Genomic DNA, 26,708 nt, shown 5'->3' with positions numbered 1-26,708 from the left:
TTTAAACTAGCTTAAACTGCCCTCTCCCTTCTTCTGTTTCACTGCAGATCGTTTGTTTGAGATGCAGAGCTGTCAACCCCGACTATTTTATCGAGAGTTACCCAATTTTGGTTCCCCCCACAGTCTCCTGTCCCCCCCAGTAATGTTCTCCTGATTTTAAGCAAATTCCCTTAAGTCTCAAGGTGAATTCTGGTGCGCATCAGTAATGTGTCCTAAGCAAATTGCACATGCATGGGCAAAAATTGTTGGCTTCAGTGCAAATTTTGCGCACGGATCTAAGCTATGATTGAGTAGTAAGTCGGTTATTAGTGTATGTTTATGAATGATTTATGGATAATAATTATACACAGGGCCGGATTTGAGAATGGGGCACCGCTAGGCCGGCTTAAGGGGGGGAAGGGAGTTCTTAGCATTCTTGAGGGAAGGGGGAGCAGGAGAGGGGAGAGAGCTGTGTAGACTCTGGCACAGGAATTAAGGATCCAAATAGCACAAAATACCGGCACAACAGGATTTGTTTGGGGGGATAAACTCTGCTGATTTTAATAGTAGCAAACCATGTAACGTTTCGGGGGCACGCCCCTTCGTCAGACATGTCCTGTTGTGCCGGTATATTGTGCTATTTGGATCGTGGTGGAGAGTGCCGACGTCTCTCTAAATACTGTGCACCAGGTGGAACAGAGTGGAAAGGCTAGGGTGTGCTGGTGAGTGTGGATTGACAGGAATTAAGGAGACAAGGAAGGAGACAAGAAATCATGTATTTCTTTTGATAGAGGACTATCAAAGTGCAGCGTTTCTGTGAGTACTTATGGCTGTATTTACATAGACTTTCTTAGTTTTTACATTTCCTTTGAAGCCCCCACTTAGCAGAACAAGCCTTCCTTATTTCTCTGGTGGGGGGTCAGTCAGAGGGAGGCAGATGTGCTGTGCAGGGGAGCAGGGTACTAGGGTAAAAATATAACTTACAAAACAAAGGGGTAGAAATATATGTATACTTTTGGATAAAAATTCACTTTTTATATTACCCTATTGTAAATGTGAGGGTATAAAGAATATAGCTGGCTGTGGGTGTTTTCCCACTAATCAATCTAAAACTGTGAATAAGGCAGACCTGTCAACTGCCCCTGTTTTCACAGGAGTTACCCAATTTCTGACTCCCTCCCCTGGTCTCCTGTCATTCTACCCTTTTCCTCCTGTTTTCCTGTTTTCTATCTTTCTATCTAAAAATACCCAGTGTCCCCATGTGCAGAATAAAATATTCAATGTGCGCATGTGCAATGGGGTCCAGCAGCTTCAGAATCACTTCTGCACATGGGCCGTGACCTCACATCCGGGTTTCAGAATCCTACTGTTCCCCCGGATAAAGCTCTTCCCATGTTGATAGCTCTGCAAAGGGGCCAGAGTGGTGATTCTAGTAAATAAATGACTATACTATGAACCAAGCTGGCTTTCCAATTCAGTTATTTATGTAATTATATTTGCCCTTACAACCATACAAAGCATTTTTTCTCATTCAAACGGATGTTGTCTATGTAGAGCCACACAATCACATGGTAGGGTATTACACACCCAGAGAAATCCTGGATTTTCACATTTCCTTTTAAGCCACCAAACCTGTTTCAAAGGAACCTGTTTCAGGGATAGTGCTTGTTACTGTAACTGCTTCCAACCATATTGCTGCCAGGGACTGGCATTCTCTAATGCCCACACTATTTCCCTACTTTCCTTTCCCCTGTTTTTGCAAACATATTCTCCTCCACCCCAATAACAAAATTTAAAAAAGTAGAACAGGGAAACTGCTGCTACTTCGCAACACTGGTATCGTAGTAACCTCTGCTTGTGTGGACATTTAGGTTAAGGGCATTCCTACTGTTTTGCCATTTGTTTCCTATAGTACTTCACTTCCTGTCTAAGCTGAGAGCAAGTATGGAGCAGGCCAGTCTTACCTGCCATGTTATAATAATTATACCAGAATTTACTGTGCCTCTCTCACTGCTTTACTTGTACTAACACAGCAGAATCAACAAACCCATTGTTATCCAAGCAGTTTATCACATGTGTAAGCAGTGTAATACTACACTAACTACATGAATTGTTTAAATAACTGCAAACAACTGGATGAAAGCTAAATGCAGTTAGTTAGCAAAAAAATTATAGATATTTATTGCATGCCCTTTGTGATATTTGCCTTTAGGGAAGCTCAGTTTGATTTCATATTCATTACATGGATTTGCCACGTAACGCCTTTAGTCCATAAGGTGTGTCTTTCTGAGTAATGAATATTCACTGTGTGAAAACTTTTTCTTCCAGATCAGCTTCTACCAAGAACATCAGTATGATTTACCCTATAGTCCTCTGTGTCTTGGCAGCACAGTTTCTTCACAGTATGTCCCAGGAAGTAGATGATGAAGTGATTCCCCATACAGCACCAAGTTTGGGAGGCTGGGTAAAAATGCCAGTGGATTCCAAGAATGTAATGAGATTGCAGAGGTTTGTGGAGGAGTCATACAATCATGAGAGTAACAGTGAGTACTGGTACAAGATCAAGAGAGTTCTCAGTGCCAGCATGCAGGTAATGTGCATTAAATAGAATACCTATTCTATACCTATTACCCACAATGCACTGCCTTTCATTGCTTTTGTGAATGAGTGCTCTATTGCTTTTTATACAACAATTTATTTTCACAATTCATGCTCAACAGACCCTGCTACTGAAAAACATCATGTCCTTATTTTCTTGGTCAGGTTTGTTTTAATGTCATGGATGATCCTTTTTGGGTCTTGATGAATGTTTCAATGATTAAATGCAGGAACACATGGGAGCCAATTTATTAAAATTCAAGACCATGTTTTTTTCCTGCAGTTCAAGAAAAGCAAGGTGGAAAAACTCAGTCAGCCAATCACACTGTCAGAAATTGCACCAGATATCAGTTGGTAGGCTAATGCCACACCATGCATATAGTGTATAAGTCTCATGTTTTCATGCGGATATCGGCTACATGTGCCTGCATTCCATTCATTTGGGTGCAGGCACAGGTAGGAGCGTATGGTACATATTTTCAGCAAGCACTTTTTGGCTTGCCAAAAATATACGCCATACGCAAGGCATTAGCCTTAGATTCAGTTTTATATGCGTGCCATCATTCCAACTGCACTAACATATAAATCAGAGAACTAAACAAAAGGGGTTATTTACAAACACAAGTACAATGTTTAAAGTTCAGTTTTGCACTTACATCATGCTTTATTCCATAATTTCAGGGTTATTTTGGCCATGTGGTCCAAGCTGCATCCACTATATTTGTGTGCATCAAAATGTGTGCCCTACACGTTGCGTCTACCATTTAATTTTCAGAGTGGGGTTATATCACATCCATACTGTCCTCTGAAAACAACATTGGCACTGGGGTTAACTGGGAATGTGGTGCGCCTATTGACACAACCCACTGCTGGGATACTAGAACTAGTGTCAGTAGGAACAGTTGAGCACCATGCATCACAAGGATGGACGCATTGGCAACCAAGTGGAAGTGCAGAAATGTGTTTGCACTCAAGTACCTCAATGAATTGCATTACTACGTGTTCCTCATTGCATCTATTTTATAACTACTGCACTTGCAGGTGTTTTCAGAAATGGCCCCTAAATTCTAAGAGTGATTTCACACAGGCTGTAACAATAATGGCTCTTCCAACCACATGTGACTTTATGTGAGACTATTAGGGGTTACATAAGTCTCTTACCCACCTTGCACACAGATTAGACTAGTGTAACAGCACACCTAGGTCCAACCAACACCCACAAAAGCCACCCAAAACTCATTGCCACCACTCTCATACTTTTCACACTGGTGATGACAGATGCCAAGCACTCCAGTAACAAAAGGGTTAATGCAACTGAAAAATACACCCTTCCTACCAGCAGTTCAATTGTTCTTCAGTTGTACCTGGTGCAGGAATGCAAAAAGATTTTTAGAAAAGGACATTATTGGTTATGGTTTTTCCTACTGGTTCCAAATGCACCAAACCAGTGATGTACTGTAACTACAGAGGAAGCAGACCCTGTGGCTGCAGGGGGGGGGGGGCGGAAAAGATGCTACAAGTGCTGTGTTCCTTGTGTCTTAATGGACTTATTACTGTCACTGACATTATTATTATTATTAACATTTATTTATAAAGCGCCAACATATTCCGCAGTGTTGTACAATAAGTGGGTTTCAGACATAGGACATACAGAGTAACATATAAAGCAATCAATAACCGATACAAGAGGTGAAGAGAGCCCTGCCCAAAAGATCTAACAATCTACAAACTTTAAGAGTTACTGTTTCTGGGGTCTGAGCTACTGGGGCAAGATAAGCAAAGGTGGAGGGGCAGGTACACACATATCATCTCTTACAGCCCTGAGCATTCCAGGCACAATTTGTCACTGTTTAGACCTCCCCATCATTAGAGGGCCTTGGCACCCCAGGCTTCTACTCTTCCAGGCTTCTTTTATATTGCTTGATTGGCCCCAGACTCCCAGGGGAGAGTTACATATGTAGAAATAAAGGTAAAGAATAAAATGCAGCAGCTTCTTATCATACCAGACTTTCCCTGACTCGGTGCATAACCCTGTTTCATGTAAAAAACGTCACCATCGGGTCAGGAGTAGGGCTAAGGTTTCTAATGTTTTTCCTAAAATAGCTGTCATCTGACTTTCGGATAGATCTCATATACAATATTTGAGATGCACATCTGGGGGGGGAGGCACTGTGACTTCTAGTCACGCAATGCACCGAACATCAGTGCAGTGTTACCTGCCTCTGTACCAAAGGTAGTCATGTTTGGACTTGTTTGAAAGGTAATTAATGGATTCAGCCCATACCTAGTCTTTGATACCATTGATATGGATTCTGGGATGAATATTTTGTTTGCATTTATATTTTCACCTGACCTCCATGTTATCTAGGTTTCTTGATATGGACTCTATGGGAATGATTTATCAACGTTTGATTTTGGGGATTTTTTCCGATTCAAGTTTTTTAGTGCTAAAACTTGTACAATTTGAACCATAATTCAAAAACTTGAATCTCTGATATTTATTAAGGGGAAAAAAAATCAGAAAAAAATGAATGTAAAACGTAGGCATCTTAAAGCTTGCGAGTTCATGTAGAAGTCAATAGGAGTTGTCCTAGAAAAAGTCAAGCCATATTTTCAATTCAAGTTTTTCAAGTATTTCGAGTTTTTTTTCTAGTTTGTAAACTACAGTTTTTTTATTGAACAAGGTTTCCTTATTAATAAATAAGCAAGCATTTGAAATGTGAGTTTATTCAAATTAGAAAAACAATCTTGAATTCACAAACCTGAAAATTAATAAAAAAGCCCATAAGTAACTCCTTTTGTGGGCTTTCACTCCCACACATAGTATGGCTGTTATCAATATGTTACAGCCACGACAAGGCATTGCAGGTTGTGACCCCCATACACAACCAGCAGCATTCAAGACCATAGCTAACAGATTTCTATAGGCAAGTAGGTTTCTGGTGTTTCCTTTACCAGCGGAATATATTTTAAATAGCTTGCTGTGTCAGTTAACTCTTACTATTCTAGAGCACTCCTGCTCTTGCATGACACAGACGTATTCATTTGTTTTATAAGATTTTGTTTTTCTGGTGGATATCATCCTGTAAAATGTGTATGTTTTACAAGCAAATTACAGTGATTTCTATAGTAATGCTAACTTGACATTTTTTACACCACATTGGATCTGTGATAGCCCTCAGCTTGGGGCCCAAGAGAAAAGATTACTGCTGTGATATAAAACTATACTGCTTATAGATGAAAACAGTTACTGTGCTGAAGTGAGAATAATTTAATAATCAATGATTTTCTCTAAAGGTTGTGAATGGATTCAATTATGACATAAGTCTGATTCTGGAACCAACTGAATGTTTGAAAAAAGATATGAACAGTGACAAGAATTGTCTTCTTATGGGCTTAGCTGGCCAAAAGGTACAGTATTCTGATAATGGATATGAATGTTGAGTTTGATTTTATCCCTGAAATATTGGCAACACTGTATTCCTCCTTTAACTAGAGAACCAACAAGACTACTAACTTGTAGGGACTGCACGTCCCTATCAGAGTCACCACATGCTCCTGATGAGGCCCAAAAGTCAGAGCAAGAGTGCAGCACATCTTCCAGCCAGCAGGGGGCCAGACTGGGCGGGCAGGTCCAGTTTTTGTACCTGTGCCTGAGGGCCAGTGGTTACACCACTGCTATTAACACATACATAGATAAGTGTAGCTGTATCCCTGTGACCTCCAAGGGTTTGTAACACAAATATTAGTCACTTCACCAAAGCAGGAAAACATCCCACTAATATGTATGTATTTGTTGCAATGAAATGCCAAACACCATTTAAATACAAATAGCATTTTTAATTTCCCTGCCACTCTGGAAATTGGTTAAGAAAGTCCATGATTCACTCAGCATTGGCTTTTACTGGTATTGAAACTGGTGTGTTTTCAAATGACAACCATTTATAAAAGTGCCACTCTTGGTGACTCCCATTTAAGGTTCAGGGGCTGTCAGTGGAGGAAACACTGGTGTAAATCCATTTGTAAGAAACTAAAGAAATCCTTTCACAAACGGGTCCTAAGGGCAATGGCACATTTTAGGCATTTTGGCACCCAATCGATTATTAATCCCTGAGCAGAGCAGGTTGATGTCAGTGACATTGCAAAGGCCATACCAATATTGTATTTAGCCAATAGTTTAGCGCAAAAAAACATACAGAGTATATACAAATGTATAAAATGCAAATGCTTCAAATTGGCATGTTTTTACCCACAATGCAGTTTTTTAAAAAAAAATAATTCCATCGTAATTGCAGCTGCACAGAGTTAGGGCCCCCCCCCCCTAATTGTGCACACAGTGTCAAAACAAACAGAACTGCAGGTGCATTTGGTAGCCACAACTTGCTTTCGATTTGCTAACATTTTCTGGCAGCTTTAAAATAAAATTATCAAGGGGGAATCCTGGAATGAATGCCTCCCTGAACACCATGTTGCTCCAGGTTCCACAGTATCCATAAGTGCACTAGCACACGATTCAGCCCAATTTCACCCATTGACTTTAATGGGGAAACTGAAACTGCTGCCAATCTTACAGCTTTGAGGCTACACTCACCAAACTTGAATCACATTTTTAGGTTTTAAAAAGTGGGTGGAGCCACCAACAGCCAATCAGACTTCACCTATTGATTTTTGTTTTGGTTTAAATTTAAAATGCTGCCTTTCTCACACTGGCTGACTACGTATTCAGGGTTAAAAAAAAGTGAGCAGAGCTACCAAAAGCCAATCTCATTTCTTTAATTGATTTCAGTGTTAATAGATTTCACACGTTTAATGCCAGTGTCCCCATACTTTTCACATCTGGTCACTGGGGGACAAAGGTTAGGAAAAGTCAGCAGCCAATCCATTTCCACCGATTAAATTTCATTGGTTTATATTTAAACTGATGCCATTATTTAAGTATTAATTCTAATGTTACATTTTGCAAAGTTAGTCACTGGGTATTTGTGGTTCAAAATTAGAAATAGTGGGCAGAGCCACCAACAGCCAATCACATTTCACCTTTTGACCTATTTACTTTCAATGGTGAAATGTAAAATGCTGTCAGTCCCACAATTTTTATGCCTGAGTCCCCAAACTTTGCAGGTGAAATGTAAAATGCTGTCTGTCCCACAATTTTTATGCCTGGGTCCCCAAACTTTGCAGAGTTGGTCACTGGGGGACTGCAGTTCAAAAATAGGAAAAGTGGGTTGGGCCACTAACAGCGAATCATATTTCATATATTGAATCTCATTGGCTTAAATATAAAATGCTGTCATCCTTACACTATTTATGCCAGGGTGCCCAAACTTTGCTGTTTGTCACCGAGTGACTTCGACTCAAGGTTAAAAAAAGTGGGCAGAGCCACCAACCACCAATCAGATGTCACTAATTGACTTTCAGTGGGGAGATTTAAATTGCTGCCATTCAGACACTATTAAAACCAGGGTCCCTAAACTTTGCACAGTGGTTTTTACTATATAACTGTGATCCAAGTCTGGAAAAACTGGCTGGCACCAACAATAGCCAGATTTCATTAAGTGACAACCAACAAGTTTGTTTTCAAAGTTCCCATTCTGGTTACAAATTTGCCATCTATAAGATCCATAAGAAGTTGAAAGCAAAACAAAAACATTTTATTAAAAGAGGAAAAGCATACAAAACCATGACTGCATTACTGTGCACACCCTTTAATAGATGTGGCTGCATTCAGAATCAACCAATCACATTCAGCCTCATCTCAAATAGTACTAGCAGTTAGTATAAACCTGACATCAATTAAAACAGCTCTGATTGACCTCAGATAAGGTTTGGCTGTTCCTGTAGGATTATTCCTCTTGGTCTCATACTCCAAAAACCATAGTCCCCAAAGAACTTTCAAAACATGAAAGGAATCTCACGACTGAAAGGTATCAGTCAGGACAGGGTTACAACAAATGTATCCAAATCATTAAACATACCATGGAGCACTGTGAAAACAGTCATCAACAAGTGGAGAAAATATGGCTCAACAGTGACTGTACCATAATCAGGATGTCCCCTGAGATTGATGAGAAGACAGGGAGAAAACAGACAGGCAACCAATAGGTCTACAGCAACATTAAAGGAGCTGCAGGATTTCTTGGCATGTACTGGTTGTTGTACATACTGTATGTTCTTTATATGTCTGGGTTGTTGGGTAGGGTAGCAAGATGAAAGCCCTTACTCACAAACAGAAACATCCAGGCCCAAACTTTGCAAAAAGGTATTGTATACCCAGTCTCTCACAACCATGTAGAAAAAAAGTATTATGGTCTGACGAGACAAAGGTTTGTTTGGCCATAATTCTGAAAGGTATGTTTGGCCAGATTTTTGTATGATATATTTTACCTTTTTCACTAAATTGCTTCTGATTTGTTTTCAATGTCTTTGTATAGATTGCATAAAGGTGGAATAAGGTCTGACAAGATTTATCTTTTTTTTTATTACAAAATCTGCCATTTTGCAGGGGTGTGTAGACTTTTTATATCCAGTGTACCTTTAAATAGCCTCAATAACTAGCACATCAGTGCCCATTTTAGTGAAACCACATGTTTGGCTGCTTTTGTAAATGATCCCTAGTGACTTCTACCAAGGCTCGCTCACAACAATGAGAATTAGCAGCTAGATGGATATTTGCTTGCATAAATAACCATTCACAATTACTTTGTTGCTTTAGAAGTAGGAGAAGAAATAAACATGAGCAACATTCCCACAAATAAAAGTGTGTTTTAATTCATATGTCCCAGATTATATCAATTTTACCTTACTGTCTTTTGACAGTTGCCATGCTGTCTTGTTCCAGTAAAACCATTCATTCACTTGCTTCATTTCATTTTCAGGGGGAAGAATGCCAAATTCAGATCTATGAGCCAATCCCAACATTTGAGCCTATGGTCATGAACAAAAGCTGTAGGGAATGGACTCAACGTTGAATAGTGTGTAATAATTACAGCCACTCTGTCCAATTGTTTCTATTCATGAGCATCTATCATGGAAAAAAGAAAAGATTACTTTTTTACACTTTTGTCTATTTGTCTCTCACTTTGTCTCTCATAGCTAAATCCCAGGGTGTTGAATACATTGTTTTTTTGTTCATAAATCATCCAAATAAATGTGGTTTGTGCTTTAACACTATCTTTTACTATGCAAACACAGCACCAAAATGGAATTGCAGAATTTAACACACCCAGGTAACCATTAGAGAGATGATCACTTTACCCACAAAGACCCCAAATGTCCTAAATCTGCAGGGTCCCACACAACCAAATGAATACAGGTGGCATCCCACATTCCTTCTGCCATGGTGTTGCCTGGAACATTCCTCTATGTCTTCCTCAGTAGAAGAGATGGAAAGCATTGATTTTGAATGTTTACCAAAATAACCACTGTGTGTTGTGACTTAAATGATGTGCAGCTGCCAAACCCTGTGTTAAGCAAAGCTATATTATATTTAGGGAGCACGTGAAAGAGGTATGGACAGGATAATGAATGAAATGCCTTATGTATATCTAATAAAAGAAGCAGTAAAGGGGATTTAGTACTGTTAGCATCTGCTATTATGTTAATTAGCCTACGAGTAGCATCTGTAGTTTGTCTACCACGGATGAAACCTGTCTGGTCAGAGTAAATTAGACAGGGCAGGAATGAGTTAAGGCGGGCAGCTAGGATCTTAGAGAAAATGCAAATGTCTACATTAAGAACTGAGATTGGGCGATAATTCTGCATGCATGTTAAGTCTCTATAAGGTTTGGGGAATATTGAGAGATCTGCAAATAACCTGCGGTGTAGCATTTCATTAAACAATATACATATTGGGTAGTAGTAGGGTCCTATACTTTTTATAACAGGAAGGGGGAAAGCCATCTGGGCCTGGGGATGAGGTATTTTTCATCTGACGAATTGCTACTTCTATTTCTTCTGTAGTAGTAGGAGAGTTAAGACAGGAGTTTTCCTTGGAGGTTAATTTGGAGAATGAGACTTGTGCTAAAAGGGAATCTTTGTCTACACTATTCTTGAGGTACAAAGTCATATAGTTGAGCATAAAATTCATGGAATGTATTTAGGATATCTGGGGGATTTTTAAACAATGTTTTCTTGAGAGCTAAAATGGGCTGAAATCCTTGTACTTGACAAAGCTAATAGGTGGTCTGGTTTGTCCTTAAGTCTGAAAAATTTATGTTGCATTCACCAAAGTGACTTCTCAGCTTTTTGATATAGGAAAGAAGTTAGGTCTTGACGTAAGGTTTGCAAGGTCATTTGGGTCCGGGGTGCTCTTATGGCATTGGGCATATTTTAAAAGACATAACATCTATCAAATTCATTTTTAGAAATGAGCAAACCTGAAAACAGATGCAAAAATTTATTTTTGAAAAAAAAAAAAAAAACAAAGCCTGAAAATACTTGGACAAATGGACAGGTATAAAGGAAGTATTTCAACATGAAAGTATTTGAGAATTACATAAAAAACAACATGAGAAACCAGCGCACTGCTGCATAGCCTGTAACAGTGGTTGCCAAACCCACAATATTATCTGAATAATTCCCTAGTAAATTCTTACAGATACTACTAAGCAGTAACACTGTACATCCACATGCAACAATTGTACAAATGTCTATGCACTTAAGAGCTACTGAGGACTACAGCATTTCCTGCAGCTGGGTAGGAACACAGTGAGCGAGGTAGCAATGGTTTTGCTACAACCTATATAATAAGGGCCAGATCTCACAAAGCAATTTCCTATTTTATATAATCATATAGGGAAGGAAAGCAGATGTTAAAGATAAAAACAGAACATGTTGCATTTTAGTGTATTTAAAATAAATAAAAACATGCCACTGAAATTCCCATAAAACTAAACGTACACAATAGCAAATATTGCGGCCGTGGCTATTATGCATCAAAACGAATCATCTTGTGGGATCAATATGTGGATTATTTTATTTGTGGTTAATCATGGATTGTCTGTTTTGTTATTTTTAAAATTCTTCATATGCCCATAGGTTTCTTTTTTTTAGTCCAATGGAATTCTCTCAAAAGTGGGCAAGTTTCTTGGCCTTCAGGATAATGATGCATCTGGCAAATTTCTGTGGCTTTAGCTGTGACTTGGGGGTTCTCTCTGGAGCTGGCTTTGCAAAGGCATCACAAAGAGGAGAGATACTACTTTACAAAAAGGCATCGCACCATTCTTTTAGGCAGCCAAAGCAATCTCTAGACTGCTTGGCATTGGCGGAACAAGTATCCTTCAGCCAATCCTTGAAAAGCTCTTCATCCTTCTTCAAAACGAGAAACTGACCCAACACGACATAAGCCTAGAAATAAAGGAGCTGGCCATTAGTATAAAGAACTCTTATGTAAATAAAATATTTTATCATGTTAAAAATTGAAAAAATACATGTATACACATACTTTACAGCATACATACTGTGCATGAATATGGGTGGCAGTCATTGCATTCTTTCAAATTCCTATTTTAGCCTTTGAAGATACCCAAAATGTACTAAATATTCAAGGTGTGGTCTAGCCAATAAATTATACATAATCCTAATTATGCTTTGCTTCCCACGATCAACTAACTGTAATCTGCAGAGTTCACAAAACTGCCCAAACGCACCATGTATGGCCACATAGGTGTGCAATATGGTCAAAAATGGCTAAATTACCCAACCAGCTCTGAGCATGTATCGTCATCTGGCCATCCATTTGTGGAGTTTATTACAAAAAATAAATTGGGTTCAGTGCCAGTCCTTGTGCTATTCTTCAATTATGACCAAGAGGAATATGTTCTCTGCTTTCAACCAAAGTACAGACTTTTACATTAGTTGCAGCAACCTAAATAAATTAAGTGAAATGATAAACAAATAAATAGCAACCCCATTGTCCTGATCCAGTTAACTACTTTGGATATTTATTAGACTGTGGCACATATAGTACTCCAAACAAACTGGTATTACACAATACTTTATAAACTTCATGATTTCTGACAACCCCTAAGCTCAGCTTCACAACAGATGCCCAGAGCACACTGAGCATGTGGGAGCTCCTGTGCACAGCTTTGAACACCTGGCTCATTACTGCTATAGAGATGGAGAACCTTTATGAGGGTGCAATAAGTTAATGGCACTACTAGCCATGTTCTTTTTAGGGTTTAGTTCTTCTTTAATATTTCCTACCCAAGACTATCTTGCAGGTGTTCTGTCAACAGCACGAAAACCTTTTCCCTTTGCACCAATAAAGATGCACTTACTAAGCCTGTCACTGAGTTACTACTGCTTTTAAAAAGGGATATATACCATAAATTTTTACAATGCACTAAACCATGTAAATAGAAGTGCTTTTATTTTAATACCTTTAGATCCAAATATGTCCATAACTGCTTGAAAACTGTGCTCTACCCTGCCATTTTGCAAGCTTCCAGTTTAGGACTCTTCAGTACATGGCTGGGAGCCCCTGGCCCTAATCTACTTCAGTAACAGAGCTGCAGCTACTTAAAGTGCAGTGAATATGCATAGGTGGGTGGGGCTTTTTGATATCACAGGCAGCCAGTTCCTGCTCTGCTCAGGCCCCTCCCTTTCACTGCCTGCTATGATCGCTCCTCTCTCTCTCCGTGCTCTGATTGTTCACCCCCCAACTGATCAATTCCCTCTGTCTCCCTCTCTGTGCTCAGATCGGTCCCCCCACGTTCATTTGTGAATCATGCACATTTGCTTTGAAAAATACCATTCCACTATAAACAAAGGAAAATGTTACTATTATATTTTTTTTTACATTTTACAACTAAGCTTATTAATTAATAACTAGCTTATTGATCTGGCAGCAGCACAAGCAAATATATGCAGGCAGGGAGCAGAGAGACACAGGAAACTGGGAGGGGTTCTCCCTGCTACTATTGAGTTAAGTCTGTCAATCAGTGTTGTGATCACTTCCTGTGGGAGACTGAAGCGACACTCCCACCTTTCATTTCACTCTGGCTTCTGACCTGAGAGGTTGTCTCTGCAGCCCTCATATAATGACAGTTTTAGGAGGTAAAAAGCTTTCAAAACATCTTTTTTTTCTGCATCATTTCACATTTTAAGGGGGGATGAATATTATAACTGAATATGAACTTTATATAAAATGTCTCCTTTAAAGCAGCTACTCCCAACAGAGATGTCAGGACATGTACAGTGATATCCTCAAATCCTCCCCTTCCACAAAGTATAAGGAAACCAATGGGTTTTTTTCAGAGTAGAAATAAATTGTTTTGCTATCACACTGGGGGTGATGTGAAAAGGTCTAACCTCAGCTGAAGTAGCAATGGAAATTAAATACAGACATAATGAAAAACTTTCCTTTTATGTTTTCATTTACATGACAGTAAATTCTTATCTTTACATATCTGTTACCTTATCAAACCCTTTTTCTTCAAGCCTATGCCCCAGTGTTTCGCCAATACCCGCCAGACATTGGACCGGCTTTTCTCCCATTGGCTCTGCCACAAAGTCTCTGTGCTTCTGTGATGTTGATGACATTTTCACCTGAGATATGGAATAAACAAAATCATCAAGCTTATACAGGTGTTCATATGCACCCGCATATTAATATGGCCTACATGCCTTTCAAGGACGCTTCGTGAGGCTTCAGACAAGGTTTTTTGCTTTTCTCTGGGATCAACTAGCAGTAAGGTAGGTTTTTAAAAAGACATATCTGAAACCCGTCTAACTTACAATGTTCCTATGACTATAAAGATTTACTTTGGCTTGATTTGTTTGGTTGAACTGTAGCAATATATATATATATATATATATATATATATATATATATATATATATATATATATATATATATATATATATATATATATATATATACAGTGGCTTGCAAAAGTATTCGGCCCCCTTGAAATTTTCCACATTTTGTCACATTACAGCCACAAACATGAATCAATTTTATTGGAATTCCACGTAAAAGACCAACACAAAGTGGTGTACACGTGAGAAGTGGAACGAAAATCATACATGATTCCAAAATCTTTTTACAAATAAATAACTGCAAAGTGGGGTGTGCGTAATTATTTAGCCCCCTGAGTCAATACTGTAGAACCACCTTATGTTGCAATTACAACTGCCAGGCTTTTAGGGTATGTCTCTACCAGCTTTGCACATCTAGAGACTGAAATCCTTGCCCATTCTTCTTTGCAAAACAGCTCCAGCTCAGTCAGATTAGATGGACAGCGTTTGTGAACAGCAGTTTTCAGATCTTGCCACAGATTCTCGATTGGATTTAGATCTGGACTTTGACTAGGCCATTCTAACACATGGATATGTTTTGTTTTAAACCATTCCATTGTTGCCCTGGCTTTATGTTTAGGGTCGTTGTCCTGCTGGAAGGTGAACCTCCGCCCCAGTCTCGAGTCTTTTGCAGACTCCAAGAGGTTTTCTTCCAAGATTGCCCTGTATTTGGCTCCATCCATCTTCCCATCAACTCTGACCAGCTTCCCTGTCCCTGCTGAAGAGAAGCACCCCCAGAGCATGATGCTGCCACCACCATATTTGACAGTGGGGATGGTGTGTTCAGAGTGATGTGCAGTGTTAGTTTTCCGCCACACATAGCGTTTTGCATTTTGGCCAAAAAGTTCCATTTTGGTCTCATCTGACCAGAGCACCTTCTTCCACATGTTTGCTGTGTCCCCCCACATGGCTTGTGGCAAACTGCAAACGGGACTTCTTATGGTTTTCTGTTAACAATGGCTTTCTTCTTGCCACTCTTCCATAAAGGCCAACTTTGTGCAGTGCATGACTAATAGTTGCCCTATGGACAGATTCCCCCACCTGAGCTGTAGATCTCTGCAGCTCGTCCAGAGTCACCATGGGCCTCTTGGCTGCATTTCTGATCAGCGCTCTCCTTGTTCGGCCTGTGAGTTTAGGTGGACGGCCTTGTCTTGGTAGGTTTACAGTTGTGCCATACTCCTTCCATTTCTGAATGATCGCTTGAACAGTGCTCCGTGGGATGTTCAAGGCTTTGGCAATCTTTTTGTAGCCTAAGCCTGCTTTAAATTTCTGAATAACTTTATCCCTGACCTGTCTGGTGTGTTCTTTGGACTTCATGGTGTTGTTGCTCCCAATATTCTCTTAGACAACCTCTGAGGCCGTCACAGAGGAGCTGTATTTGTACTGACATTAGATTACACACAGGTGCACTCTATTTAGTCATTAGCACTCATCAGGCAATGTCTATGGGCAACTGACTGCACTCAGACCAAAGGGGGCTGAATTATTACGCACACTCCACTTTGCAGTTATTTATTTGTAAAAAATGTTTGTAATCATGTATGATTTTCGTTCCACTTCTCACATGTACACAACTTTGTATTGGTCTTTCACGTGGAATTCCAATAAAATTGATTCATGTTTGTGGCTGTAATGTGACAAAATGTGGAAAAGTTCAAGGGGGCCGAATATTTTTGCAAGCCACTGTATATATGGACATAACATGCAAATTTACACAGTATCTCTCTATCCTCTTTAATGTAAAAAAGGCACAAGGTTTGGGCAGGACATAACCCATAGCAACCAATAATGTGTTTTTTTAAAACAAGTAACCAATAAATACTACCTGTTACTGTCTGACCTCAACTTTCACCACCCTGTGTGCAAAGAAAATAAGTGACTGCATGCGTTTCCTCCAACACACACCCTAGTGTGTATAAATGTGCTAGGGAACTTAGATCGTAAACCCCACTGCGGAGGGACTGATACGAATGATGAATTATTTCTGTAAAGCCCTGCAGAAATGTGTGGGTGCCATATAAACAAAGAAAATGGATAAATAGTGCACATATATATCAGTCCCTGTCCCAGTGGAGCTTACAATCTAAGGTGCCTATCACATTAACAAACCAGGGTCAATTTTTATCAGGAGACATTTAACCTGTCTGTATTTTTTGGGAGTATAGCTAAGATTTCCACTTTTAATATGAAATAGGAGCAAGATTTTAAATATAGTACCTTAAATTACAATATAGGTGATTTTTTGTACAAAGAAATATTTTGGGGTATTTATATAGCAGAAAAACAACATGAACATTAATTAAACATTAATTTATATAATGCTACTACAAAGCTGTACTTCAGCACATCCCCAGCATTCATATTTATGTTTTATCTCTGTAGTATGAATTACAAAGGCAGTTATACATTCTGCAGTAGACAGAATGTATTCTTTCCAAGAATATAGTTTTCTGGGTTTAACTTAGATGACAGTCTATTTACACATCTACAACATGGTACACTGCAGAATGTTGTATCTGCAGGGGCCAAAGTATTACACATGTAAATCTACATGCACTACATTCATTTTGGTGTCCAGGGGGTTGAACTGGAGGATCCATGTGAGATTTTGGCTGTATGTTTCTAGATACTGCTAAAAGTCCACACAGCAGATGGTAAAAAATATTTACATATCTCTTTAAAGGGAAACTAAATTTGTATCTGTATAGAGCCCTGCAAGGTTCATATCATATAAAACAACCCAGGGGACCCAAATTGTTAGGCACTCTCCCAGGGACATAAATAATAAACACATTTACCTTGGGCCAGTGGTGCTCCTTTTAAGATTAAGTTCCAGACTGGGGGAAAACTTACGGTGCCCCATGCCATCTTACAGTATTTGAACACCATCCATGTTATTTTCCTTGGCTTGTGCATTTTTTTATTTCACAAAAGGAGCACCCACCAGGGAAAAAATTTTGCAATGAGACATACAGGGTAGGGCCGAATTGCAGAATTGACTTGAGGGCGAAGACACATGCAGCAATTAGTAGCTGTGACTTTTTAAAAAGCTGCAGCGACTAATTTGTACAGCGCATTCAGCCACAGCGACTTTTATAATATCCTATCCTATAATATTGCGGCGGTTAATTGCCCCGTGTGTCTTCATCCTAAACATTCTTCTAGAACCTACAATTCACCTTGTTTTCAATGCTATTTTCTGTTGTAAGAAGATCTTGCACAATGAGGGAACCATGGAGAAGCACCCTGCACAGTACAGGAGTCTGTTTTTTTTTTTTTTTCGTTTGCTTATTGCTGTCAGTTGATCAGTGAGTGACACAGGATATAACAAGTGGTGGCCTGAGGCAAAGGACATAAGACAGAATCATGTATAAACAAGGATGTGCCAAATTCAGGATTTGGCCAAATAGCAGCACTTTTTGGAGAATATGAAGTATATTTATCATGCTGTGTAAAAAGTGGAGTGAAGCATAACCAATCAGCAATCAGATTTCAACAGTTAGAAAACCAAAGCAAATCATCTGATTGGCTGCTATGAGCAACATCACCGCTAATGTTTCACTCCACTTTACATAGGATGGTAAATGTAAATTTTTTTTTTTTGTCTACAGACTATGCAAATTTTCTACTTGAATTTTATATTTAAATTAGAATTTGGATTTGATATCCAGGCAGATATTTTTGGAGAATGCGGTATTTGAATAAATTCCCCAAAATATTGTATTCAGTGCATCTCTATGTTTAAGCTGATTTGAAAAGATTATTTGATAAATTCCTTATTAAGGTGTAAATTATATTTTGCTTAAGGGCCGTGACACACGGGGAGATTAGTCGCGCCGCAACAAATCTCCCTGCAATGCCATCCCACCTGCTAGAATGTAAATCGCTGGTGGGATGGCAATGCGGGGACATTAGTCGCACACGACAACAGAATTTTGTCTCGGCGCGACTAATCTCCCAGTGTGTCACGGCCCTTATGGCAAAGTAACCCACCAAAATGAAAGTGTTTTAACATAATTAAAATAAAATGTATTGATGCCTGGTTTGTTTATTTTTGTAACACTGCTACAGTTTATATAAATAAGCTGCAGTGTAACCATGGGAACAACCATTCAAGGAGAAAAGGCACAGGTTACATAACAGATAACAAATAGGCTCTGTAGAGCACAATGGTGTTTTACAGAGCTTATCTCTTATCTACTATGTAACCTGTGCCATTTATCCCTATTACAATCTGAGCAGCTATTGCAGGGCAATAGCACATTATTGTTAAATTACTTTAAACACTTTTTTGGTGTTACTGTTTCCTTAACCTTTTATTTTATAGTTTATCTTTGTCTGGTTTATTAACAAACAGTGTTACCACTATAGTTGGTATATTATTGCTTATGCAATGGTACCCCTAAATGCATAGTGCCTGTGCCTAATTTCCACTGGCAGTCCCTCGTTTGGTTTTTCTGCTCCTGGGAGTGTTAGGAGTTAAATCTGATTACACAGAGGAGTTTCATTGATCCCATGTAGTGATGGCACTTCTAGCAAGATACAGACACCCAGCGAGGAATTGCAATGCAAAACATTTGACGGTGTCGGCTCCTATAGCTGCAACGTGTGCAACACAAATACCAGTTCGCTTTCGGTTTTAGTTGTGGGGAAGGAGGAATGGGCGCACTGCCGAACCTGAGTTATTTTATTACAATTCTCCTATCACTAACACTCAGTATTAACAAGTCATTATTACCGTTCCCTACCCTAATAGAATGCAGCGCTGCTACGCCGCGTATTGATCTCACGGCAGGTACGTTTGCCACTTCTTTAGCACCTAGTTCATGCCAAGTAGCTAAGCACTCATTTTATCGTTTAACCAACTCTGCTATTCACTTTATTCAAAATATAGCCCCAACCGATAAAAAATGAAATTAAACCCAGTGTGAAACATTACTCACTCTTTTCACGTCTTCCCGCCAACTGACCCGAAAGCTCAAAATCTTCTCCCCCACACCCACCGGAAGTGCTTATGCAGGACACACCTTACAACAGAAAATGTGATTCTAGAACCCGCCGGAAGTATGTTACGCGGTACACCCCCTGTGCAGGATTCGGCCATATTTGTACACCCAAGTAAAAAAAAAAGGCAATTGCGACGGAAGAGCAGCATTCGCCATCTTGGGACTCCTGCTTCTGTGACCTGTTGAACCCGGAAGTGAAAGACCTATGGTCGCCTCACGTTGATTTGAGCGAGCTAGATCATTAGTGAAAACTGGTTTCATCAGAGGAACTTTAGCATAAACTAGTTTAGATATTTCTAAATTGTATTGTTTGTTCCAGCTATTGGAGTACTTTATATCTTTTCGCAGTTTTCTTTATATTAGTTAATTGGGTTATAAAAGCGCTCCGACCTGTGACGCTGTGGTAGTAGTGCAATTACACATGGCATAGATGCTGAAGAGTCTCAGTTTTACCAGGCTTACATACACAGGCATCTTTTTATGGCTTTGTATCACTGAGATAAAATAATCACAACAATGTCAAAAGCCACAAAGCGTAAACATGTGGTTAAGGAGGTTCTTGGTGATTATGTGCAGCCCACTGAGCACCAGCGTATAGTTAAGGTGAGTGAATCCTTTACTCAGTGGTAGTCAAATTGCATTGGGGCCACCGTCTTAAGGGAAACTATTGGGATTAGTTACATTTAATATAAGCTTCTTCTGACTAAAATTACAAACTTCCTAAATTCAACCATTTAAACATTCTATATGGTGTCTGAAATAATGAACTATCCCCTCTCTCAGCATCTGCCTTTCTTAATACAGGAGTCTGGTTCAGATTCTGATTGACACTTGGGTCTAATACATCATATGGGGGTGCTCCATTTGCCAAGAAGATGTATTAGAGATTACTATTCCTGAGAAACCCAGTGACAAATCCTGTCTCTCTACATGCAAGATTTGTGCGGAGTCAGTTATTTGAGTGAGCTCTAATACATCTGCTAGGCAAGGGACCCCCCCCCCCCAAAAAAAGATGTATTTGACCACAACTGTCAATCAAAATCTCCGGTATGAAGAAATAATGTAACTATGTAAAGAATAACAAAAAATTGTTGCGCCTGTTCAGTGGCAATTCTAGCTTTTGTGCTGTTCCCACCCCTTTTAACTGCAGAGCAGGGTAGGGGAGGGCTTCATTGCTAGTGCAGATGAAAGAGAAAGAAATTTCTGATTAATTAATTGGCTTTTTCGCTCTTAAAGTTACTAGAAGCTGCAGGGCTCTGTCTGGTATGGTTCAAGACCATTACTATTGGTTAACATATATACTGCTGGCAACGCTTGTATTCCTTGTAGAGGTGACTCTTTGCCTTAATGTTTGCATGCTGCTACATACAATATCCTTAAAGTGATACGGACACCAGAAATAAAACCTTTTTTACATCTTTCATAACATTATCCTTGCATGAGCTTTATAATTTTGCCATAAATGTATTTCCTGAGGCTTTTACATTTCCTATCTGATCCCCCATGTTTCTCTGTGAGGGGGCGGCCATATTTGTGCAGCAGGAGTCCGTTAGCATTAGAAGCTATAACTGACAGGATGAGAAGGGACAGTCAGGTTGGCAAAACAGTCGGGTTTAGGAACTTCAAGTAACAATTACTCACAAAAGCAGCCCTAACAGTGAAAAATGATCAACATGACCCATAGGTAACTTTTTATGTAGATTCATATTTTAAAAAGTAGTTTTTTCGTGTCAGTATCACTTTAAATTCACATAAAAATGTTGCAATTATCACGTGGTGGGCAAAGTAATTAAAAAAGGCACCGTCTCTCTTGAGGTTCTCCAGTATTATGTATGGCTAATTATGGGTCACTGCAGGAATCTTTGTAGAAATAATTGTTTTTAAAGGGATAGTTGTTCATCTTCTGAAATAATGTCGTCGGAATTTTGTTTTTATATATTATATGGCTGGCCTGGAATGTAACAGAATTTGTAACATGGAATTGCATGTCTTTTATTTTTCCAAATTTAATGTAAACTGCATTCTGCACAGCCATAGGCATATAGGTTTTCATTCACCCTGGTCATGATATACAATATCTTTTGCTGATAAGTGAAATTACTTTGCATTACCTGATATAGAGATGAGGATAATTCCGTACAATGGCTTAAACTACCGCTCAGGATTAAAATTCAAACTACTAACAAAAAGCAGATCACAACTCATGCCCACCCTAAATCTCTGAACTAATGTCCTTCTTCTTACTAAACTGTTTATACCACTGTTCATATGATCTATTCATTTACCTCATGTAACATACACACACTTTGCTAGAGCTTACCCCACTTCTATAGCCATCCCCTTCTTCCATCACAATTTCCATCTTGGATTTTTCCCACCCTGTCACTGCCTTTAATCTGCCTGTCAATTCCTAGACTGAACTCTCAAAATATTTTAGTCTGTGAGTGTACATTAAACAGGAAACACAGTTAAATGTTATTTTATAATCATAATAAAAGTATTGTCTTTTCCAGCAGGAATAGTCCAGTAAATTAGGTATCCTTGTGGCGTAATTTTCATTTTGTAACCAAATCCTTAATTTTTCCAGGTTTTAGGAAGCCCGGGTAACAATCTCCATGAGGTTGAAACATCTGAAGGGGAACGATTTCTGGCTAGCATGCCAACAAAATTCAGGAAGAACATTTGGATAAAAAGAGGTAAATGTGGAGGCAAATCTGCTTTTTTTCTGTTCTTATTCCTATGTAAAACATATCATAATAATACATAGGTAAGAAGAATGCCAGCACTCCTTACCAGCACACCACGGGTCTCTCAACCTCCCGAACTGCACTTCCAGGCATTCAGCAAACTCAATATATCAATTTTCCTGGCTAAAAAAATGTAAAGCATAACAGCAGGGTTGGCATCACTTTGGGTCTCTTCACTAAGATCACCGACATAAAGACGCACAGTTAAATCCAGGTCTGGATCAGCTGCAACAGTGCATGTTCTTAGTGGTGAAGATCGCAGTGAAGTGGACCCAAAGCGCCACAAGGATAACGTTTTTAATCTTTTTCTTTTCCTTCAGGTGATTTTCTTATTGTTGATCCAATAGCCGAAGGAGAAAAGGTCAAAGCAGAAATAGCTTTCATCCTGTACAAGGATCACCAAAGACTTCTACAAAAGGAGGGGCTCTGGTAAGACTCCTTATAATCTGTAGAAGGCCTAATTTGTAAATCATGATTATTTATACTATACAGTAATTGATAGGTTACTTGAGTGTGTTGTATGTATATAATGGAGAAGCACTCGCACTAAAAAAATATATTGTCTGCATGAAAACAACAGTCTCTATGGAAACCTAGAGAAACAAGTCACTATGGCAATCTATCAACAATACACTGTGTATTGTTGATAGGTTGCCAAAAAGACTATTGTCTGGTGCCATTTTTCACCCATATGGGGGAGGGGCTTAATTCACTGTTTGTTATATTCCCTTTAAGAAAGTTCACAGTCAGTGACCAAAACATCGGGTTTGTAAACTAAATTAAAAAAACAAACAAACAAACCCTATTTTTGTTTGCACAAGACATATATAATTTGGCCATAATTATCTACACTGTGTTGGACTGGTTTGTTTCTGGAGTCAGCTTGGTCAGTTTTTTCCTGAAATGCTGTAAATATATATGTAAAATGCTGTATGTACAGGGTACATAGTGGCTCATCTGGAGGTAATGCAGTGCTCAAGATTAATTTCTTAGTTGCAGTTGTGTATTGGCATGTCTGAGATGAATGCAATTCTCTTAGTTCATTCTGAGTGGTCTTACTGGGGGGTGTGTGTAGAGAGAGAGAACATGACAGACAGAATTTCCAAACGAAATTAATTTGAGGGTGGCGCTTGCGAAGGGAGTTTTCTTCACAAAATACTATCTCTTCCACCAACTGGAGTGTGGGCTCTATTAGCTGGTGGTAAGGGAAACAATGTTTGCATGACAAGTACCCTTTCAGACACATAAAGAGGAAATAAAAATGCAGTTGAGCGGCCCATTAGTAAAAGGAAACAGTAGAGCTGTGTTTCTGTGCTCAGATGCTAACTTAGCCATTATAAGAGGGACTGTTTATTTAAAGTGCAGGCTGCCAGGCCATTTCTATACACAGGACTGGCTCTTACAGTAAGACAGTCTGGAGTCCAACACAAGGCTTTTCTAGTAAAGGTTTTGCATAGCTGTAGTGTTTTTCTCATGTTATTTATTAAATTTGTTGTAGTCTCACTGTGCTATAATCAGACCTCAGTAATGAATACTCTCATTCACCGCCACCCTCCCTTTCCTGTTTTTGGTAGTTTATTTTTGTAGCTGATGGCAGGCTTGTCCCTAGTAGTGCCAGTGTTCTAAGCATACCCTTTTGCAAAGCCTTTGTATAATGTATTTTTATTGGGATAATTTCTTCCTCATTGGTAAAGTGGTGCTTTCATATGGGCAAAAACAAGCCAATGTGGATTCAAACTCCCCAGTAACCTTCATTAAATATGCAAAATTGTAGCCCCATAACTAGTTTTCAAGTGCCCACAGTTCTCAGCCATGTACCTAGAAGAGAGTGGGCTGTAGCAGTTTTTAGCTCGGTTACAAGACCACAGGCACCTTCAGGGTCTATGGACTTCCCAGTCAGGAATGTTTTGTTTTTTTTAATTAAGCAACTGCAAAGAAGTATATGATATGTACATACTGAAACATAATTTGTACATGGTGCTAATTTCTACAGTTGCCACGAGTACAATGCTATGTATAAACTGACACGGAGATATAACCGTGGAGTACACTGTGGTATCTTCTTCACATGACCCTCAGAGATAGTGGCTATACAGTATACATCCATTTAGCCCAAATTAAACAGCAGAAAAACTCATTTTAGGATAAGCCCACATAGTCAATTCATACCTCCCAAACTTACGTTTTTCAGTATAGCCTCTTCTCATATAAGTACATTTAAAGAATAATCTTTTGTTTTTTCTCCCCTGCATTTCTAGTGTATTGCAACCACCATTTTGGTGTACATGCATAATAGGGAGAGTAGATTATGCTGTTCTCGTCTGGGTGATAGTTTCTTCACCGATTAAACAACAGCACCCTGGGATCCAATGGAAGTTTGGTGTGTTTTGACCCAAACCAGTTGCACTCCCTGCTTCCAGAATGATTGAATTTAGGGGCATGTCCACTTTGTGTGTAGGAAATCTGCTGGGAATATTGGCATCTGGGGCGCTCCTGACTTAGATTAGGGCTCATTTTATATAATCTTTGTGGTGCATTAGCTGCATTACTCTATATTTCCTTACATTAATTAAATGTAATTCACACGCAAAATCATAATAAATGAGTGAATATTGGTGCTCATTGGAACTTCTGTATTAGAAATAATGGACATTCTAAATAGTGATTTAAATGTGAGCTTTTATATTACCTAGTTTCTCTGTACAAAACATACACTGACATATAAAGGCCCATTCATCAACATTCTGGTTTATGAGTTTGGAAACCATGAAAAAAAGCCAATTTTCACTACTATTCACAACTATTAACCATTCTTAGAACAGCCTAATATAAAAAGCACAAAAGAATCCGAAATCCTTAATTCTCATATTCGTAAAAATTGTGTATTTACAAATGAAAACATTCACGGATTTTTTTACATTTTATAAATTACAATAATGTGTACACGATTTTGAGTGCTAAAATGTACAATTTGTGAGTTGCTTCTCTCTAATGGCATTTGTTCACCTTATTTATTTTTACTCCTTTTCAGGCCAGAAGGCTTCACGCAAGACAAAACAGGAGTTGTTACCAAGGAGAATGAAAAGTATGAAAATTTCCCAAAGATCTTTTATGTAGCATCAGTTTAATAAGATCTTAAATGCTGGTACTCCTGTCAGCAATTGTAGGTGTGAATTAGGCTACATCTCACTATTAATGTTGCTTTATGTCTAGTATCCAATCACTAGGTAGCATTTAAAGCAAACATCTGATTAAAGTGGGGACTAGATGTGGTGCTAACTTTGTAACCTTTGAAGGGCACATCTCCCAGCAATGCAGCGGCAGCCAGGTGTACTGCAGGTAGAACAAATTATATATAGTCAGCAAAGCAGATTTCTAGAAGATTCAGATATTGGCACCTTTTCTTAAATGTTATTAGTGAATAGTATGTGTCCGAGTAATATAACTTGCATTTGGCTTCAAATATTAAACCCTGACTTCTGTTGTAGCAATGGAATCCAGAGCACAGAGGCACTGAGCACAGCACAAGCAAAGGAACAAGGGGAGGATAGCGAAACAGATGACGACAGCGGCCTGTTTGTTAATACTAATCGTGTACATTATGAAGACAGTGAGGAGGAGTCGGAAAGCGAAGAAGAGTCAGAGAGTGAAGAAGATGAAGAAAACTGAGTGCAGAAGGCTTAAACTTTGGGGGATAAATGACGCAGTTATCATAATAACTGGAAAACTACTGGTCTCTAAAACCAGTAAGGACTAATAAAATGTCAAATATTTGTATTTTGTTCTTTTGAGGATGTAAAATTTGCTTGTACTGAATAAAATGTTTTCTTTATGCATGACTAGTGTGATTCCCCTCCTTTTCTGCAGAGAAGAATGGTAAACACTGCATCACTTGCATTTGGGGGCATATTTATTAAAGGATGAAGTTCACCAGACTCAGAGCTCCATTGCTCTCTCTACTTGTATAGGAATTTTAGGGGTATGAAAGGGTGCAAAAATAATATACACTTTAACACACACTTGCAAATATAGCTTTTCACACAGACCAATGAATAGTGTAGAAGCAGCCACTTTCTTGAAGTGAAAAGTTTGGGGTACATTTTCATACAGAAGATAATTTGTACTGATGCCGACTGCACCTACCTTAATTTCATATGATGGTCAGTAGATTTCCATAAGTGTAGCACAGTAGGGTTTAACCTTTAAGTGCCCCAGCACCTAGCATCTACATTCTGCAGTAGTGATGTGTGAGCCGGCCCAATACCCGCGGGTGGGCTGGTTCAGGCCGACCTCTGCATTAAAGTTGCAGGCGGGTTTGGGTCGGTCTCTTGTTCTTGCCCTCCACGCCAGCAACCTTACACCAACGGTTTCCTGGTTCTGGCTCTCTTATTTTAGGCACCCCGCCCCTTTTGACATCAGTGTGGGTCTATAGAGGGGACTAGCCAGTTCAGGCAGCTTAGGGTTAGGGTTGAGAAAAACTCAACCCACACATCACTATTCTCAAGTACCTTTTAGGCAGGGGATTGGAAAACCTGTTTTTAAAGCGGAAAACGAACAGGCCATTAGGTGTGATGGG

At 39.1% G+C, this 26,708-nt stretch overlaps 3 protein-coding genes across 3 annotated transcripts; 2 read left to right on the top strand and 1 right to left on the bottom strand.

Annotated features, from left to right (window-relative positions):
• The first annotated feature begins 2,279 nt into the window (after positions 1–2,279).
• LOC105947283 (cystatin-like 1) lies at positions 2,280–9,742 on the top strand. The gene is made up of 3 exons (XM_018093399.2): positions 2,280–2,569; positions 5,875–5,988; positions 9,453–9,742. Exons 1-3 carry the CDS (start codon positions 2,333–2,335, stop codon positions 9,543–9,545), a joined length of 444 nt encoding a protein of 147 aa, XP_017948888.2. The 5' UTR covers positions 2,280–2,332; the 3' UTR covers positions 9,546–9,742.
• A 1,215-nt stretch (positions 9,743–10,957) lies between these two features.
• On the bottom strand, positions 10,958–19,433 carry banf1 (BAF nuclear assembly factor 1). Its single transcript, XM_002940500.5, has 3 exons — positions 19,323–19,433; positions 13,996–14,127; positions 10,958–11,922 (listed from the first exon to the last, which is right to left on the bottom strand). Exons 2-3 carry the CDS (start codon positions 14,119–14,121, stop codon positions 11,776–11,778), a joined length of 273 nt encoding a protein of 90 aa, XP_002940546.1. The 5' UTR covers positions 14,122–14,127; positions 19,323–19,433; the 3' UTR covers positions 10,958–11,775.
• Positions 19,434–19,697: 264 nt separating this feature from the next.
• On the top strand, positions 19,698–25,968 carry eif1ad (eukaryotic translation initiation factor 1A domain containing). Its single transcript, NM_001016696.3, is given in 5 exon segments — positions 19,698–19,988; positions 21,973–22,081; positions 22,453–22,561; positions 25,164–25,217; positions 25,621–25,968. Coding segments are annotated over 5 exon segments (540 nt in total). The 5' UTR covers positions 19,698–19,901; the 3' UTR covers positions 25,802–25,968.
• The last annotated feature ends 740 nt before the right edge of the window (positions 25,969–26,708 follow it).

The sequence above is a fragment of the Xenopus tropicalis genome, chromosome 4 (assembly GCF_000004195.4).
Source record: "Xenopus tropicalis strain Nigerian chromosome 4, UCB_Xtro_10.0, whole genome shotgun sequence".
In the NCBI taxonomy this organism is placed as follows: Eukaryota; Metazoa; Chordata; class Amphibia; order Anura; family Pipidae; genus Xenopus; species Xenopus tropicalis.
Note: the sequence above shows the minus strand (reverse complement) of the source record. Positions and strands in the feature narration are given on the sequence as shown.

What these genes read in the sequence shown, in the direction of transcription:
- banf1 (XM_002940500.5), bottom strand. Translation starts at nt 14,121, where the DNA reads ATGTCATCAACATCACAGAAGCACAGAGACTTTGTGGCAGAGCCAATG. An exon ending in AAGAAAAAGGGTTTGATAAG is followed by an intron (nt 11,923 to 13,995) that starts GTAACAGATATG and finishes CTTTATTTCTAG; the next exon opens with GCTTATGTCGTGTTGGGTCA.
- LOC105947283 (XM_018093399.2), top strand. Translation starts at nt 2,333, where the DNA reads ATGATTTACCCTATAGTCCTCTGTGTCTTGGCAGCACAGTTTCTTCAC. An exon ending in TTCTCAGTGCCAGCATGCAG is followed by an intron (nt 2,570 to 5,874) that starts GTAATGTGCATT and finishes TTTTCTCTAAAG; the next exon opens with GTTGTGAATGGATTCAATTA. An exon ending in TGGGCTTAGCTGGCCAAAAG is followed by an intron (nt 5,989 to 9,452) that starts GTACAGTATTCT and finishes TTTCATTTTCAG; the next exon opens with GGGGAAGAATGCCAAATTCA.